Genomic DNA, 16220 nt, shown 5'->3' on the forward strand with positions numbered 1-16220 from the left:
ATATACCTCTAATGAGTGGGTATGACTTCTAGAAAAAGAGTGATCTTGAAGTTCAATGAATGTGTTTGAAGAAAGAAAGAAAAAAACCAACACCATTTCTGCGGATGTTCATTTTTTTATAATGGTCGGTGGAGTTCGGATGAGCATGGAAGTCACAAAACCAAAAGGTGTGAAGAACGGATAAGCTACAAATTGTTATAGATGTGGATATATATATGTGGGTATAAATGTGGGTATAGATATGGAGGCTCAGTCCATTAAGGTTAACTATTCAGAAGAAAAGCCAATCAAAACTATGCGGCTGAGTTTTCCACATCCGGTCTCGAACACCTCGTCAGACCTCGTCATCGGCTTGCGAGTGGAACTAGCATTTCTAGAATTTCGATTGTTAAAATTTCAGTTCGATCCGATCAATCGATGAGTTTGGTTCTCGAATAAAACAATTTTTTGTCCATCCACAATACATCTTAAAGAAAAGATAATGGATGACATCAGTTCTTTGTGGCTTCTTCCAGGTTGTTCAACCGGGTCCGTAGCTGCCCGGGCACCTGGGCATACTCGTATTATACGTCAGCCTTTCTGTGGCAACATTTTACTTGGGCATGTAAGAGAAAAATCTACAACTAAAGCAGTCGATCAAAATCATGATTAATATGAGCTCGGGATGCTATCAACTCGAATAATACCTCACCAACATATACATTTTATCTTCTTTTTCTTTTGGTAGTTGGACAATCATATTATTTGCCCACAGCCGGATTCTATCAGATTCGAGGGTCCAAATCTGCTCCTACAAGTCTTCTACTCCACCTATTCTTGGCCAGCGACTGGCAATCTCAATGAGAGGAAAATCTTGGTCCGATCAGCCAGAGCCATAAAGCAACAGGGTGTCTTAGTTAAGCCAGGGTGAAATGATTAAGGACATGCAGGCGATACTCTCTATAATTATGATAGGGTCAAAGGTTATACGTACTTGATGGCAAGGAAAGAGGAATTATTCTCCATTTCCATACGTATTTGTACTACATTTCAAATATATCTTTTGGATTAAAACTATCCTATAAATTTGTGGTTTTTTGGGCGCTCAGGTCAGTACTATCTACATAAGCCTCCTATTAATCAACTTAAGTTCATGAATCTCTGAAATCATAGCTTTAAGTCTGTTGGACAACTTATAGTGTGGGAGGGGTATTGTTATTATGTCAATCGACTGAAGCACACGAGGCTGAACAGTGTTCTTGCATTTGTAAATAAGAAGATACAAAGCCTTTGCGAGTAGAGGTAAGTTTCAATAGGTGAAACTAACCCGGGGGCGAAGCATTTGTTCTCCAGGACTCTGGCCCCGGGGCTGGTATGCATTTAAGTCAGCAACCATTTTGCTAACTAGTTACTTATTACATACCTAATATCATGTAGGATATATTGGATACTCTGCATAGTTCTACAATCACACTCATTATAATAAGTAGTCGGTTGCTCAGACGGCCTCATTGATGACGTAAGTAACTATATCTGCCCAGGTGGCCCGGCATGCATAGTTAACTATTTATTTCACGCGCACACAAGCAAGCGGCGCAGTCCTAAACACATAGTAAATGCGATATTTTATTTACTTATATCTTGACAACCACATTTGTTATTTGGTTTAATTGTTATTCGATAGTGATCGATAAGGCTTTAAAACATTGGATAACAATCTTAAGAAAATCGAAAGGCTAAATTGTTGTGGTATCGAAAATTACGTTCTCAGAAGTTAGAAAAATATATATCGCATCCAAAAGTCATTTATATATATTTTCCAAACTCCCTAGAGAGACTAGATATCACCTAAAAAAACATTAGCATACATGCAAAAGTCCTTATAGATCACTGTTGTTGCGATATCAAATTGTAATTGATCGCATTTACTATGTGTTTTGGACTGCGCCGCTCGCTTGTGTGTGCCACTCGTATGTGAGTTAGTTAATATTTAGGACGTTACATGTAGGAACATTCCGATGTTCGTTTGCATGTGCTTTGAGATGTCTTTTTAGGTGTATAAAAAGGCGGTAAAAAAAATATAAACTGCATAGACGACTTTTCTACGTATATCCTTTGATTTTATCTTTTTACTACACCTACTCCGTAACCAGTTCCTCTATTGGTTCACTGTCATTCAATACATGTTATAAGACCGGTTACTTGGTATTTTATTTAAAGTCTTTATTTACATGATAAACGAGTCTGTATAGTTGAAGGGGTATATGAATTGATAGCTTGGCATGTCAACTACTATTGGGTTGACGTAGTACAGAGATGTAGTTTCGAACATTGGTTGGCCGATAAGTACCCGTTATCAGGCCCACCTCTCTTCACAATTAACCTTGGAATTCTTCAAAGGTTCTCTGAGCTTATCTTAGTTAGCCTTGGGAAAAACGTCTAAATATAATTTTAATAGATTAACTGGAATTAATGAAGTAGGGCACTGGGGTATTATAATAAAGGCGATTAGTAGGTAGCATTGCATATTTTTATGAATAGGTATTATATTAGCTACATATACGTAGGCCAACGGATATTGCACTCTATGGTGGCCTGCATATCCAGACCAGTCCAAATTGAACCTGGGCCCCCTGGACTGTTTCTAGTAGCATTGAAACAGACGGTCTAATGCATACATAATAATAATAATGTAAGACTCGGTTTTCTGCTTCTCGACATTAATTTCTGTAGAGTCTGCCAAGCTACCCAGCGGTAATAGCATAGACCTGAAGAATTGATTGCCGACGGACTGTGTGTCTCCACGAATGAGGGGTCTGTGCTGTTGGGTAACTTAATCGGAATTCGCTACGGAGTACGAAGTAGACTGACAGGGATCAGGGAGCATTGATTAGCATTTCAGTTCAAATTGCTCCATTTCTCCGAGAAAGCGACCGTTGGATTAGAATGAGAAATATTTCCCTCGGAATATATGTGCCTTATCTTTTTCAATCACCAATTGTTTTGAATACGGTGATGCCTCGATTCCCACCGGCATGACGATATATCCCTTGATTCTCTATGGAGTAATTTCTTTGCGGGCGGAAGGCCAGGCCGACTTAGCGCACCATACCCCACTTGCTGCCGTCCTGGGTCCCCGAGCTTGCTGTTAATCTGCTATAATTTCCACTTACAGTACTAATGGATTGTCGATCAACGCCGATCAGCATAACTGCACAGGGGCATTGTATATGCTGGCCTGTTATGTACATTTATAATTTATGCTTTGTTATATATGCAATATTTTGTAGAATAATATTACTCTTGGATTATGGAGTGTATGGGTATCCGGCATCTAGAGACTAAGTCTCTTATTATTTTGTCAATCATATGCATAAAATTTATGCTGGCGTTAAAGGTTGATACTGTATAACATGGAAGATAAATACAGACTCTTGTTCGTTATTTACTCTCCGTTCTTCAGGAAACCCTTCACTACAAGGGATCGCCATGACGCTTTTTGCAGACAAAGTAGGACATTCAGGAGCCTTCAGCTCGCCTTTGATGGCTGCTGGATTCATCCTCGGGCTGGGCTTAGTGTCTGTAAGTTTTCCATCATATTATAAGAAGGAATACTCCAGCCCATTAATCACTCTGCGGTGACCAGACCGTTCTATATTTCCTGATCACAATCATCTACAACATCTACTTCCACCCTCTAGCAAAATTTCCCGGTCCGGTTTCTTGCGCCGCTACAAGAATCCCCTACCTACGAGCCGTCATCTCTGGCAAGATCGGACAAAGTTTCAAGTCGTTGCACAAAGAATACGGTGATGTGGTTCGTATTGCTCCCGATGAGCTCTCCTTTATCAATGGCGAAGCCTGGAAGACAATCTATGGCAGTCGCCCTGGACATGGGCAAAATCCTAAGGATACTCGTATCTACCCCCCAACAGCAAAGGGAGCTCCTAGCATCATCCTCTCGAACGATGAAGACCACACCCGTTTCCGTCGTACGCTATCCCATGCCTTCTCCGAAAGCTCTTTAAAGGCCCAGGAATCTATTGTAAAAGGATATGTGGACTTGTTGATACAGCGTCTGCATGAGAACGCCGATAATGGGAATAACTCGCTTGACATGGTTGCTTGGTACAACTTCACCACTTTCGACGTCATTGGTGATATGGCATTTGGTGAGTCCTTCAACTGCCTGGAAACGTCCGCCTACCATAAATGGGTCTCGATGATCTTTAGCAATATCCGATATGCGTCTTACAACAATATTGTGAAACGATTTCCTGGATCGAAGTTCCTCCTTGGCCTTATCACACCCGCACACATTGTCTCGCAGAGGAGCTGGCACATTGAACTCACAAAGGAAAAAGTGAAGAATCGACTATCCAAGTCAAATGATCGGGCCGATTTCTTCAGTCACATTCTCAAACATAAAGATACCGACCGGGCGTTATCCTTCGACGAGATGGTCACGAACGGAAGCACACTGATTATTGCCGGGTCGGAAACCACTGCCACCTTACTCTCAGGCGTGACCTACCATCTTTTAAAGAATGGGCGTGTCCTGAAAAACCTCGTGGAGGAAATCCGGAGCTCCTTCCAGACCGAAGACCAGATCAATATCACCACTTGCAATCAGCTGAAATACCTTAACGCGGTGCTCACTGAAGGATTGCGCGTCTACCCACCTGTCCCTGGCTCATTGCCTCGTGTTTTGAAGGGGCCCGGTGACACGATTGCTGGCCATTGGGTTCCAGGAGGTGTAAGTGAATCCCAATGGTTGTTTTACTCGGGTTCAAAGGTTACAGTCGTTTAACATGTTTCTTTATTTCAACAGACCGTTGTATCCGTCTCCCAACTCGCTGCATTCCATTCACCCAGTAACTTTACGGAATCTGAATCCTTCATCCCTGAACGTTTCCTCGGAGATCCTCGATTCAGCAACGACAGCCAAACCGTGCTGCAGCCATTCAGCGTCGGACCACGGAATTGCATTGGACGCAAGTAAGTGTTTCCTTTTTCGTTAGTTTGAGCAAAATACATTACTAAAAAAAACTCTGCTCTGCTCCTTAGTTTGGCAAACGCCGAGATGCGCCTCATCCTGACCCGCGTGCTGTTCAATTTCGACATGGAATTGGACGTACGTAGCGATGATTGGGCAAATCAAGATACTTATCTTCTTTGGGATAAGCCGAGTTTACTCGTCAAGATGAGAGCCCGGTGATCTACCCTCACGCGTGGTTGTTTGCCAGTTGTGTCACAGTGCACTTCATGATTTCCGCGTGATGTGATTGCTCGATGCGATTTTTCCACTTTTTGTTAGCTCCCTTTGAGCTATCATCGTTATTGCTTTATTGTCAAGGAATTGAACGAGGATATTGGAATAAGCAGGCTATCAAGGCGTGATATGCAAATTGTAACTCCGAGAATATTTTGTTGTTAGTAATGAATAATAATTGATGTGACTCCAAGGCAGATTCTTATTTGTTAAGGCTGCATGGCAGCTAATAGGTGGTGCTACTTAATTCCCCCATAGGATAGACAAGTATAGCCGTATCTAAATAATACCTTGGCCATCTACCTTTAGCGATATTCCTGATCAATCTCATCCTTGTCCAACCTCTTTTCGGGAAATAGGGTTCTTGATTATAATCCCGTTTACCAAGTCTAGTCTACGGGAAATGCATATCACCAAAACACAATTCTCCTCAAAAACAATACTGGACTTGGCCTTCTGAGCTGAGAGACTTGGACCCCGTACCCCTGAACCTAATATCAGCTTCAATGATAAGGCTTCTTGGCCCTGTGGCTTACCGATGCTTAAGGTGCACAGTTGTGAATAGAAGTTTATGGCAGAGCTTTGAAGAACATCTGTCTATACTCCGTGGTTCATTGTACTTGGAATTTTTGGTAATCGAGCACGAGAAATTATTACATTCATATAAGATATAAAGTCTACAGTTAATTTTTATGTCTGGTAGTGACCTACGTGTCAAAGGGCAGCAGTAAGAAATTTCATTATTGTGAGCGTTCATCAGCCTTTGGCCAAACAATCAACTTCAAGTTGATAGCAATCCCACAGGGAAAGCTGGAACAGCCGCTTTGGTCTTTTCTCGCTCTCCCATTCTTTTCCAGTAGGCGTCCACGTTCAAGCGCCCGGGGGAAAGCATCCATTTAACTGTCCGCTCAGCCATCATCTTCATCAACCCGTAGAAGTGGATGTCCGCGGCAGAAAATCGTTCTCCACAAAGATAGCTCTTTCCCTCGAGCTCGTCGTCAAGTCGGTTCAAGAATTGGTTGATGGTCACTTTCTGAGCGACTCGAGCCTCGGGGGCAGGAAGACGATTTCCCTTGTAGAAGTCGATGGTGGCGGGGTCGTTGCGGAACCACTCAATCACAGGTTGGGCGATCTCTAGGTCCATTCTTCGAAGCCACATGCGGGTCTCGGCTCGCTCCAGGGCAGTCTCGCCATAAAGGGACTTGCCGCCTTTTGCTATCTCATCAAGGTACTCGCAGATTGCGGTAATCTCGGTCAGAACAAATTGATCGTTAATGCGGAGGGCGGGCAATTCGCCCCGGGAGTTGACATTGGTGCGGTATGCCAGTCTTCGGTTTTCGAGTGACATGATGTCAACTGGCTGAACTTCGACATCGAGCCCTCCTCGTTCTAAAATGAACAATCGAACGACATATGGATTGGGTGCCGGAGCATCGTAAAATACCGGAGTCGAAGCCATAATGAGAAAGAAAAAAAGTTGGTCAAATATGAGATTGCTTTTATGCCCAGGAGAAAGTTCTAATATTTATACAGTACATATCCATCCGGATACACGCTGAGCTAACTAATCCTGCAGAGCGGGGTTAAATCACTCTTACCTCCGCGCTTCCGGCACTAACAACGCCACTTATTCACATCTGGACAACTTTATACATAGTGGATAGTGACATAAATTTGTTTAAACAGTGCATAGTAATTCGGTGATATGTGATGATGTGTAACTAACTGACTCAATAGAAATGATAAAAATAGAGAATTTCAACAGAGAGTACATCTATGTATGTGGGCAATCAGCTACCGGAATAGAGCTCTCCTGTAAAAGATTTCTTCTCGAATATGCACCGAGAAAAAAATGGTCATAGCTTGGACCCCTAACTTAAATCTTCAATAGCTAACACATGGCCTGAAACTTTTGCTTCATGGACCATCTCACTACTCTTCGCCATTCACATACAGCGTAATTTCCTAGGGGTAAAATTGATTCACAAGTTGGATTTGGTTCGTTCTTTCTGTGAATTCGAGGATCATGTGGCTGCTGAATGGAACAAAGTAGATACAACTATGAACTAGCTAGAATACACCTTTTTCATCTTTCCAGCGAGTACCTCCACAAAGAATTCTCGGAAGGACAAGGGTGTGAACTCCGGGTAGAGGCTTCTGGCATCCAGATAACCCAGATAGTCCGCGTAAGCAGGACTGTTGTCCTTGCGTACATACTTGCTATGCTTATATTGGGAAATATAAAGGACAGTACGCTTCATCGGGTCCTGAGGATTCTGGGACAAAGCAGCTTTGGCCTGTGCAACGCTATCTTCAATCTGCTCGTTTGACATCTGGGAGGCATGTTAATAAACTATGCTTGATCAAGAATAAACTACCCAGGGGAAGTTAGCATACCGGGGTCGGTTCGACTTTCTCTCCAGAGAGTTCTTCGGCAATACGGTTGATTTCGTTCTCGCTCAGAATGTCCCCATATGTGTAGACATATTTGTTCAGAGTTCGATCATCGTATATGATGCGTGCGACAAATCGGCCAACATCACGTAGGTCGGTAAGAATGTTGGGGGCTGTGCCGTCGCCATGGATAGTGCTGTTTGGCACTATCATTGCATAGTCCACTTTGCCGGACGGGAGAGAGGGGAATGAGATCTGATACCAATACCCGACATCTATAATAGTGTAAGGGATACCAAGGAATTTGATGTCATTGTAAACTTCTTCTTTCTATTTGATTGGTAAGTTAAGTCCAATTCATGCCCATCAGTTTGCGTTGCTCATACCTCATCACGAAGCAACATAGCACCACGTGGGGGTGCGACCGTAATGAAAGCGCATGGTACTATCCGCTTGACGCCTGCCGACTTTGCAGCTTGGAGTAGCTTCTTTTGCTCCAGTAGGCCGTGAGGTCCAATGGCGCTAATAAGAACATCAACACCAGACAGTGCAGACATGAGATCGCTTGATTCATTGATATCTATGCACCATATCTTGATGCCTTGCTCCTGAATCTTCTGGACCGATGGCTTATTCTTGGAAGCCGGTCGCACCAAGACTTCAATATCCTACAGAAATAGGATTAGTCGGACGAATTTGTGCTAGACGGTCATTATAACTCACGAAGTTACCAGATTCCTGCAGGCCCTTGAGTATAGAAGCGCCAGTCTCGCCGGTAGCTCCAAGAAGGAGTACTTTCTGTTTGACAACCATTTTACAGTTTGGAATTTGAGAGTTATGGAGTGAAAAGCAAGCCTATCAAACAATCTTTTTAACAGTGGAAGCCTTGGAGAACTTGGCAGATCAAATATTTGTCATCCCGTGGAGTTGCTATTCAAAATTCTAAGGAGCTTTGAAATCTTGCCCAGGTGGAACCTTCCGCTTATGCGGAACTTATGCATCCAATACAGAGCATAACTATATACACGAACGAAATGTGAAAGACTTCCAAGATTGGTATCTTCAACCAACAGGGTCCATTTAGTCCCATCAGAGAGAAATCTCCAACTGAACCTAAGATCCGAGATTAACTCCAGATGTCCGTGTCGAAATCACAGACCAGAAGGTCCCGGGGTCACAATCAAGTAATTTTCAACCCCTTTAGACAATGAGCTAGAGAAAAAAAACGTATATATCTTGGTGGCAAGAAATTCTCCAAGTTAACATTTACTTCTTTAGTCCAGGACACCCGGTTAATAAAAGGGCTCAATAGGTTCTATTACGTCCACGATTGAATTGTAAGGGCTACTAGAAAAATAGAGGACAGAAAAAGCGGCTTCAACCCTATTTTTGTCAGACAGAAAACTAGTAATATCTGGTCTTTTCTTTTAATCTACGAGGAATAGCCTATGTGTGCACATGTTCTAGACTTGACTGGGATTTGTCATATAAGAAGGATTGAAGATATGGTCAATCGAAAAATTGCATCGTGAGCGAAAACAAGATTTTGATCAGAAAGGCAATATGCCTCACGTAGGGCCGGACGGTCTAAGTATCCAACAACTGGCAAAGCTGTCTCACTCCTCTACAGCACAGGCAGCAGCGCGTAGGTGAGTCATTGTACAGGGGTCGGTTTGAGGCCCTAAATAGTGTGACGTTATTTACCTCTAGGCACTGCATCTTGGCGAAAACAGCATAAAGACGCCCAAGACCGCAATTCAAGGCTAGTATCATTTCCACAACCTCCCGCTGGTCGAAAATAGTTGTATGCAAAATGACAACCATTTTCGATGTCCCGGGCAGCAACCCCCCGAATCCCTTCACCACGGCCATTCAAGCCCTTCTCACCACCAACCTTTCCTCAGCGCCAGCGCCAGCGCTAGACGAAACAGCCGCCTACCTTGTCGCCTCTATTACTACCTCTCCGGACCCCGCTCACGCGCTTTGGATGCTCTGGGACGCCTTTTTTACGGCCGTCGTCACCTCTTCAACTTCACACGACCCTCACCTAGCCCTCCTCGACACGCTCCGCACGCAGCCACCGACGCAGCCTAACAACGTACCCTCGAGATCCGATGCGGAGCGACGACTCCGTAGCTACACCGGGGCCGATGGAAAACTACAGTGGCAGACACTGCTGCGCTTCGGCGCGCAGTGGCGCGACGTGCATGACATTCTTGAGGCCTGGCGCGATTGGGACGGTGTGCGTGAATCAAGTGCGAAAGACAACTCCATTCTCAATACTTTAATCAACAGCGGTGACAAGTACTTCCTCCGCTTCTGCGGTTTCTCGGCCGCGCTGCTCAAAGCGACCAAGGGTAAAAGCGAGTTGCATCCTACATGGGTCTTCTATGCATGCCGCGATGTGCTGGAGAGCCAGGGACCTCAGTCCGGCCAACAAAAAGCGCACAGGATGACGCCGGAGCAGATGTGGGCGCTAGATGTTCGAGTAGCAGCGATCTGGATACGGGATGGGGGCCGGGCACTATGGGAGGCGGACCACGAGGAGCTACGGCATCACTGGGCAGCGGCGTTAGATGACAAGACGGAACTATGGCCGAGAGAGGATGGGTTAACACGGGAGCGCTGGCGATTGTGGGGCGATAGGTTGTGGGCTTTAAGTACAGAAAAGGGGATTTTAGGTGAGGAAACTGGAGCGCTGGTTACAGAAGCCGCTGAAGCTATTGACAGTATTATTGAAGAATCCTCGGCCTAAAGGTATTGAGCCCTTACCACCTACAAAAGGTCCTCGAAGCACTTGCATGCACTATGTGAATCAAGGTGTCGCTCACGCATATTACAGTACGTCTCGAAACGGGTGTTATCTTTCCCCTAATTAAATCCTGCGGGCTCCCGGAACATAACCGTTTCTTTCCCGTTGTAGACGACGTTTCTCCTTTGCGATCTCATCGCGCTCTGCAAAAAAAATATTTCTGCCTATAATCAAGTGCGATGCCACATAGGGGTAGGTATTCACGGTAAATGAGCCCGGTATTAGACCAACGTATTAAGAAAAAGGCGCCTAAAGCCTAGGTGTGTGAATGATTAATATGCTAGGGCTAGGACATGGTTTGCTTTTATATTTGGGATTTCGAGCTCGAGCCACATTGAGAATTCAGAAAGAATTCTTAACCGCAGTATTATAAAACAGAGAAAGCTCTCCACTTTCTCCTACGCCCTATCAATTTTCTTGCTTGGTTATAAGCCTGAAATTATGTAAATGCAATAGGGAAGGATTCGAATTGGATCAAGGCATTATCTCGTAATTATAACCGTGATAGAAGGTTAATATGTGAGGTATCTTGTGAGGTCTCCAGTACCCCCTTCTCAGTAGTTGCTTCTATTTACACCGAACGTCCACGATCACACCATGTGTGCCATCTTCATCATAACTTTTGCATGGCAGCCACATCGGTAGACTGGACATGATCCTCATCTTCTTCAATCTGGGCGTAGAGCGCATCAAGAGATACCTTGTCGTCCTCGACGACTAGATTGATCTGGAGCTTCTTGATACCAAAGCCGATATCAACGAGCTGGGAGCCACCCCACACAAGGCCCTCGACTTCGATGGCGCGGACATTGGCCTCGAGCTCCTCCATGTTTGTTTCATCATCTATGCACCACGTTAGCAAGAAATTTACACACAAAGGTCGACCGCTTCAAGAACACATACCCCAGGGCTTGACATCCAGGGTAACCAGAGACTTAGCGGCAGGCTTGGGGGGCTTAGCGGCCTTCTTGGCCTTGTATTCCTCGAGGCGCTTGTTTCGCTCAGCGACAACGGCAGGATCCTCCTCCTCGGAGTCAGAGTCGAAGAGATCTTTTTCCTCGTTATCCGTGGGCTTGTCCATGGTAGTGGAAGACATTGTGAAAGTTGATTTTGGTTGAGTCGACGTGAAATGGGGTCCGTGGTGGGAAAAGGATGGGCTGCGAAGCTATCTTTGCCCCTCGTTTATGTCATATGCTTATCGGTCGGCTAGTTACACCCGTGGACAGCTCCCGGACCGCCGGAAGTTCCTCTAGCCGCGAACGTCTAACCTAAACAATACACGCTCCACTATTATTTCAACAATGGCTTGGCTTAGCTCTAACAATTTCAAGCGATCTGGCATTCTCTAGGATTTCTTTCCAATTTTGGAATTTTGGGTAACCTCACATGCTTTCTCGTTCAGTTCATTCATGTTTGTTTTGCTTCTTCTGCTCTAGTTTTCGAAGAACCTAATCACAACTGCGTAACGAGTGCACCCCACGCACCCCGCGATGCGAATGTGGGGCTGTCATGTTGACGAAGAGTGCCAAAATGATTGGCCAGCGCTTCTTTCTCGGCCTTTGGATCTTGGTCAATACAAAATATCAAAAAGCGAGCGCTTGCGGAGTACATAGTTTACCCCTTCTAAGCAAGCTCAGATTAGGTCAGGTATTATTCAATGTTGAGTCTGAGTTTCTCGCCTTGCTCTTTATATATGGTAAGCGTTCCGCGAAGCCCATAAATGGGCCCAAAGCCCAACCAGCAGTCCTTCGAAGCCCAGCCCATTCGTGGGGGTCCATAAGGCCCCCATTAAAGCCCACCAAGAGGGGCCCAACCGGCATCTTGTAATCGCTATACGATATTGTATTCTAACCCTTCTGCTACTTGTATAGAGGTTAAATTTAGAATTTAGAATTGCAATAGCTATATAAGTATATGTTTCAATTTTGAAGAATATCCGACGTGTAAAAGTCGAGATACTACAAAAATAGGTTAATATTAACGTTTTGATGCCCGATATATATTTACTTTCTAAGTAAACTTCTCTAATTTATAAATCATCTAAAGAACACGCTTTCTCGCGTTTTTAAACGTGATATAGAGAGATAACTAGCAATTAATTCTAAACTATTCAAACTATGTAATAAAATGTTATCTTTAGAACAAGCCCTAGAAACAGGGGTAAAACGGAAGGTAATTTCAAACCCCCTGAAAGGGGGTTCAACTTCTGAATTCTCGGCATATTTGTACTGTTTGGGGGCCCATTTGCGGGTTGGGTTGGGTTGTGCTATGGGCTTTATGGGCTTTGCGGAGCTCTGTATATGGTTATGTATCTCAGCCTCTCACGGAATGTACTACATAATGGCCAAATCTATTATAAGTAGGAATATTCGCTGGCTTTCTTGATCAAAAAGAACGGAAAAAAAACAAATTCTCTATTCTTTGCCTCTGTTATTCAAGGGTATTTGATCACAGGAAACACACAGACAATATGGAATATACCATGGGACAACTTCGACTGAAACATCTGTCTAGCTTATCCCTAAGCCTCGCCTTGAATCCCTTCGATATTAGCCTCGAGGTTCTCCTGTGCAATAATCTGGCTCGGCTTGAAAGCCGCAGCAAAGATCCTCTCGAATTCATCATCGGAAAGAAGGGGCACTCCAACAAGGTCATTATCCACAATCTTGAACTCGGCTTCAAACTTGCCACCCAGGAGTGCAGCTTTGAGCAGTGCCAGTGTTTTGAAGAGGTCCAAGTCACCCTGCTTGGTATTCTCGAGGATTGTCTCAAGCTCAACCGCTGCGTTCACTGGATCCTCGATCCATTTGACATCAGGCCCAGAGTACTTCTTTGCCAGATCCAGAACTTTGTTTTGAGTCAGGACAATGTCGTGAACGCTAACCAAGCGATTTTTTGTCGCTGGGGCATTCTTCAAAGCACCAGCAACAGCTTTTCCGACACTTGACACACTGGTTGAGCTGAAAGTGTGCATACCATTGTCATACAGAGGAGCTGTTTGAGTCTGCAGGTCGGTCAAAAACGGCATCGACATGACAAACTCCAGGAAGGGCCCAACAGCAAAGAGTGTGTACTCGATCTGTCCGCTTAGTGCCTTTTCTTTGAGATATTTCTGAATTTCGATCCATAATGCGTTCAGCGGAAGCGACTCTCCTCCAGGTCTGGTCGTAAGCGCCCCAAAATCGGAAGGGATGAAGCGTCGGACACCAGCCTGAATGCTGGCATCGATGACCGTCTTCTGTGCGCTAATACCCGACGAGCCAACGGTAGATACCACAGCATCCTGGCCCTGGAGAGCCGATACAAGACTGTCAATAGACGAATAATCGACTTGCAGAGTCTTGATGCTGGCAGGAGGTTCATCCGCCGAGCGAGCTGTGCGACTCAGCACCGTGACTTGAAAGCCTGAATTAACAAGCTGTTCCAAGATTGCGGATCCCAGCCATCCTTTCTGTTGACCACATATCAGTATAACAAACGCAATCATTTCATTGCTAGTACTAACCCCCAAGAGTGCGACGTTCCGGATAGGCTCCATGTTAGATGGAAGTGAAATTTGAAAGCAGAGTTATATGGAGTAATTCAAAGCGGTGGAAAGTAAGAGATTATAGTGAGTCGAAAAAGAGATATGTAGTATGTTTCGAATGAGACAATAATAACGAAGACAGCCTCTCCCTTTATAGCTTCAAATGGGATGGAATGTATTGTCCTACGTATGATTAGTGGTATCTACATTAGGCAACTCATTCATGAAATAGCTAATAATTTGACCGCACTGTAAGCTCTATTCTCAATTCGACAAGTCAGTCGTGGTATAGTGTTGTTCCTTCCAAAGTTGGAACCCCACTGACATGAGTCAGATAAAGTTTGAGCCATTCCCATTTGGGTAAGTCAGTCGTGAATTAGCGCGGTGGTCTGAACCAATGAGGAACCTGTTTGCAGAGATCTTCCAGCCTCTCCTATGTCACTCGGACAACTCAAGGATCGCAATATATCTCACCATCTCTCAATTGTCTCAGTGGCCCCGAAAAGTCAGAGTGAGCGATTTTGTAAGCTGCCAAGAAACCAAACATTAGTGTCTAAGCGGCAGTTTCTTCCACTGCCACGTTCTTTGACTGGATTATTTCAGAAAATCCAACTCCGCCACTATCCATGGCAATTACCAGAGCTAGCCCAGCTTGTGGGAACTGCAGAACTAGACGAATAAAGGTTGGCTTTTAACCTCCACAAATTCTTATCGCTCTTTCTGGCCCTACTGACCTCTCGGAAGTGCAATCTCCTCCGACCAAGATGCAGCCAGTGCGCTCGAGCCGGTCTAGACTGCACCGGGTATAGGTCTCAGTCAGATCTACTTTTTCGAGATCAGACCAAGATGACAATTCGAAAGCTGCATGCTCCAAGTACCAGGGTGACTACGCCTAACAAGTACGCCGCTTGCTGGAGCCCAGTCGCAATGAAACCCACCTTTAATGTCGAAGAACTCGCACAAAAAGTATTTTCCGACAACTTTGCGATCTTAGGAGACGGGTGCAAACACTGGATGGACTCGAATACGGGGCGCCAATCTACCGCCACTATCAGTCTTACCTCTGTTGGTCTCGCTGCACTTGCCGTTGTCCACAAAGATCCCGATATGATGGATCTGGCACGAAGAAAATACAACTTTGCTATAAAGATCCTCAATAAAGCGATTATTGGCCATCAGGTCTCTGGAATTGAACAGTCTATCGCTGGAAGTTTTATTTTGTCCATCTTTGAGGTTCTGTGGTCAGATATTCCACTAATTAAAATTGGACTGACGGATGGTTGATGGTGCAGATGATAACATGCGATAATCACTCCTCTTCACATACTTGGCAAAATCATGTCCACGGCGCTGCTGCGTTCTTGGGCTATTTATGCTCTACAAATGGTCTGCCAGCCTCACCGGTGAAGGAAATTATAGAGATCTGCTACACTACAGTACGTTGATATGCCACTAAAAAGCAAGAAGTTTACTAATTCCCCATACTATGAAGACACTTGCGTGTCTTATCAGTGGCAAAACGGTTCCGTTCTTCTTACTTGAACTGCCGGGTCGCTTTGGTGTGTCATCAAATACCCCACAAGACGACGAGGATCCCTTGTTATCAGCAATGAGGCTCTTTGCTATCATGGGTACCCTGGTGAATATTCGTGGCTTGGAAAACCAGGGTCTTTTCCCAGCCAGCCAGTTAGCTATACTGGCCATACAAAATGATCAAGCCCTCCAAAGGTGGGCAACTTCACTTCCTGCGTCGTGGACTTATCACAAGATTCCCGAACGCGGACAATACATTTATCAAGACGTTTGGTATGCTCGAATTTGGAACTACTACCGTCTGGCCCGCATTCTAGCCAATCGGATAATTAGTGATAATTTCGACATCATGTCATCCGCAATGTCGCCAGGTGGTGATTTCAAATCGCAATATGACCAGTCATATGCCATCGTTTCGTTCCTGTTACAAGAGATTTACTTCAGCCTACCTTTCATGTTCAACGCGGAACAAATGCCTCCTACCTCTCTACCACTCTCAGCAGCCCTGTTCTTCACAATCACTCTACTGCAATCACTGTTGGAAATCACGGATCGAGCTGCTCTTATCCAGGACTGGTCATCTCCAGTATGTGAGGTCTTGGGAGAAAGGTTTACTTTTACAAAGGGCATTGTGATGCAGAATCTTCGCTAGAATTTCATAAAGAAAGCTGTTACCGATAACGCCTAAAGCAAACAAATAAAAC

The 16220-nt window shown here is 44.6% G+C and overlaps 7 protein-coding genes across 7 annotated transcripts; 3 read left to right on the forward strand and 4 right to left on the reverse strand.

Moving 5' to 3' along the window:
- Positions 1–3522: 3522 nt before the first annotated feature.
- On the forward strand, positions 3523–5197 carry N7479_003565 (cytochrome P450; the record flags this gene model as incomplete). The annotated part of the gene is made up of 4 exons (XM_057251262.1): positions 3523–3561; positions 3626–4735; positions 4811–4977; positions 5047–5197. The coding sequence occupies 4 exons, from the start codon at positions 3523–3525 to the stop codon at positions 5195–5197; spliced, it is 1467 nt and encodes a 488-aa protein (XP_057110587.1).
- Positions 5198–6032: 835 nt separating this feature from the next.
- N7479_003566 (glutathione S-transferase family protein) lies at positions 6033–6710 on the reverse strand (the record flags this gene model as incomplete). The annotated part of the gene is made up of 1 exon (XM_057251263.1): positions 6033–6710. One exon carries the CDS (start codon positions 6708–6710, stop codon positions 6033–6035), a length of 678 nt encoding a protein of 225 aa, XP_057110588.1.
- A 607-nt stretch (positions 6711–7317) lies between these two features.
- Positions 7318–8458, reverse strand: N7479_003567 (aromatic alcohol reductase; the record flags this gene model as incomplete). The annotated part of the gene is made up of 4 exons (XM_057251264.1): positions 7318–7584; positions 7649–7975; positions 8032–8313; positions 8369–8458. 4 exons carry the CDS (start codon positions 8456–8458, stop codon positions 7318–7320), a joined length of 966 nt encoding a protein of 321 aa, XP_057110589.1.
- A 1000-nt stretch (positions 8459–9458) lies between these two features.
- Positions 9459–10400, forward strand: N7479_003568 (DUF3632 domain-containing protein; the record flags this gene model as incomplete). The annotated part of the gene is made up of 1 exon (XM_057251265.1): positions 9459–10400. One exon carries the CDS (start codon positions 9459–9461, stop codon positions 10398–10400), a length of 942 nt encoding a protein of 313 aa, XP_057110590.1.
- Positions 10401–11070: 670 nt separating this feature from the next.
- N7479_003569 (elongation factor 1-beta family protein) lies at positions 11071–11553 on the reverse strand (the record flags this gene model as incomplete). The annotated part of the gene is made up of 2 exons (XM_057251266.1): positions 11071–11300; positions 11361–11553. 2 exons carry the CDS (start codon positions 11551–11553, stop codon positions 11071–11073), a joined length of 423 nt encoding a protein of 140 aa, XP_057110591.1.
- Positions 11554–12978: 1425 nt separating this feature from the next.
- Positions 12979–13995, reverse strand: N7479_003570 (uncharacterized protein; the record flags this gene model as incomplete). The annotated part of the gene is made up of 2 exons (XM_057251267.1): positions 12979–13908; positions 13963–13995. 2 exons carry the CDS (start codon positions 13993–13995, stop codon positions 12979–12981), a joined length of 963 nt encoding a protein of 320 aa, XP_057110592.1.
- Positions 13996–14609: 614 nt separating this feature from the next.
- On the forward strand, positions 14610–16168 carry N7479_003571 (Zn(II)2Cys6 transcription factor domain-containing protein; the record flags this gene model as incomplete). Its single annotated transcript, XM_057251268.1, has 4 exons — positions 14610–14666; positions 14728–15216; positions 15276–15419; positions 15476–16168. 4 exons carry the CDS (start codon positions 14610–14612, stop codon positions 16166–16168), a joined length of 1383 nt encoding a protein of 460 aa, XP_057110593.1.
- Positions 16169–16220: the final 52 nt, after the last annotated feature.

This window comes from Penicillium vulpinum (genome assembly GCF_028829585.1).
Source record: "Penicillium vulpinum strain IBT 29486 chromosome Unknown utg000002l_segment0_segment0, whole genome shotgun sequence".
Taxonomy (NCBI): domain Eukaryota; kingdom Fungi; phylum Ascomycota; class Eurotiomycetes; order Eurotiales; family Aspergillaceae; genus Penicillium; species Penicillium vulpinum.